The sequence below is a fragment of the Notolepis coatsorum genome (assembly GCF_963971535.1).
Source record: "Notolepis coatsorum genome assembly, chromosome: 11".
NCBI lineage: Eukaryota > Metazoa > Chordata > Actinopteri > Aulopiformes > Paralepididae > Notolepis > Notolepis coatsorum.
In genome coordinates, this window is record NC_140175.1 from 27,510,943 (window position 1) to 27,512,293 (window position 1,351).

Sequence of the window (1,351 nt, forward strand, 5' to 3'; positions counted from 1 at the left end):
GTGCACGACTGGACTAGGCACACTTCAGGTGGACAGTGCGGGGAGATGTCCAGCCAGGGCAGATTTATGTGCAATGCGGAGGAATGTGCATGTTCATTAGTACCTCCTCAACAACCGCAGCATGCATATCGATAGCCAAACTGCAGCAGCACCATCCACCTTTCTTCTTCTATAAACTGCACTGGATCCCCATGTGTCGATAATCTCCCATCCCCTTGTTTTAGAGAGGACCCACGCGTTTAAAGAGAGAGATCAGGACATTATCTTAACATTTAAAGCAGTTCCCTTTATGTGGTGGTGTATCATCGCTCACCCCGTTCCTCCGTGGGCTCCGCTCCGCTGCTGTGAAGTGAATGTGATCAACTGATGCGACGCTCCGAGGCAGAGCGGCTGTCCTTGGTGCTGAACAGCTGTGCTCGCGCGCCGCAGCCGGTGCGCGCCCCCGCCCTCCCCAACAACCCGCTTTTCGCGTTGGCGTTCTTTTGACACAAGAATGCTTTGCGGAGTGAGTGAGTGAGGATGAAGCTAATCATTAAAAATACATATGCCAACAGGCAGCGATGTTATTCCTGATAGGACAAGAGAGACGGTATCACGGGACAATGCAAATAATACAGACAAACAAAGGCATTTCATGTTTTTGTGTATGGTTCTCTTTCTTCCAGTATGGCTGCCTCCTGTAACCATTGGTAACCACCACTTTCAAAAGCAAATGTCTAATTTCTGTGCAGTGGTATAGAGAAGTAATACTACACCGAAGTATTATGTTTTTGTTGATATATTTCTCATATATCAACACATAACACAGTAAATTTCGCTGAGTAAATTTGACTCAAACTGAGTACATTTGACTCAAACGGAGTAAAATTGTACTCACTTGGGCTCAAATGGACTCAGTTTGAGTAAACTCTGCGAAATGTACTGTGTAGCAACCGTTGTTTTGCACATAGTAACCGTTGTCTCTTCCATTGCCATGTACAAAATAATGGTTGCTATGTTACAGGCAGCCATGTTGGAAGTGCCTCTATTGTAATCAAATGAACAGCAATGAGGGAGGAAGAGTTTATTCCACTGGAACTGGTTGCAGGTCACATTAAATGGGCATGCTTTAAAAAAAAAGGAAGGAAATAAATCACAATTTCAGGTGGAACAAAGCTCTTATACACGCATCCAAACAGTCAATTAATCATGTATCCATGATGTCATCCATTATTTCAGCCTTTTCAATCATGCAAAGCCTGTCACACTTCAGCACAAGGAGATGATGCCTGGCTGGCTGCTGTCTTGGCGCACCGCACGGAGTGTGTGATCTCTATGGGCCTTATTTACTGTAAAGGCGCCTGAATAATTG

General features: G+C 45.1%; 1 protein-coding gene across 1 annotated transcript in view; it reads right to left on the reverse strand.

Annotated features, from left to right (window-relative positions):
* Window positions 1–359: 359 nt before the first annotated feature.
* LOC311237072 (cholesterol 7-desaturase nvd) overlaps window positions 360–1,351 on the reverse strand; it is a gene marked incomplete at both ends in the record, with an annotated part of 42,058 nt that continues 41,066 nt past the window's right edge. Inside the window, one exon of the mRNA XM_084324880.1 lies at window positions 360–479. Within this exon, the coding sequence (XP_084181006.1) occupies window positions 360–479 (120 nt within the window). The remainder of the gene's footprint in view (window positions 480–1,351) is intronic.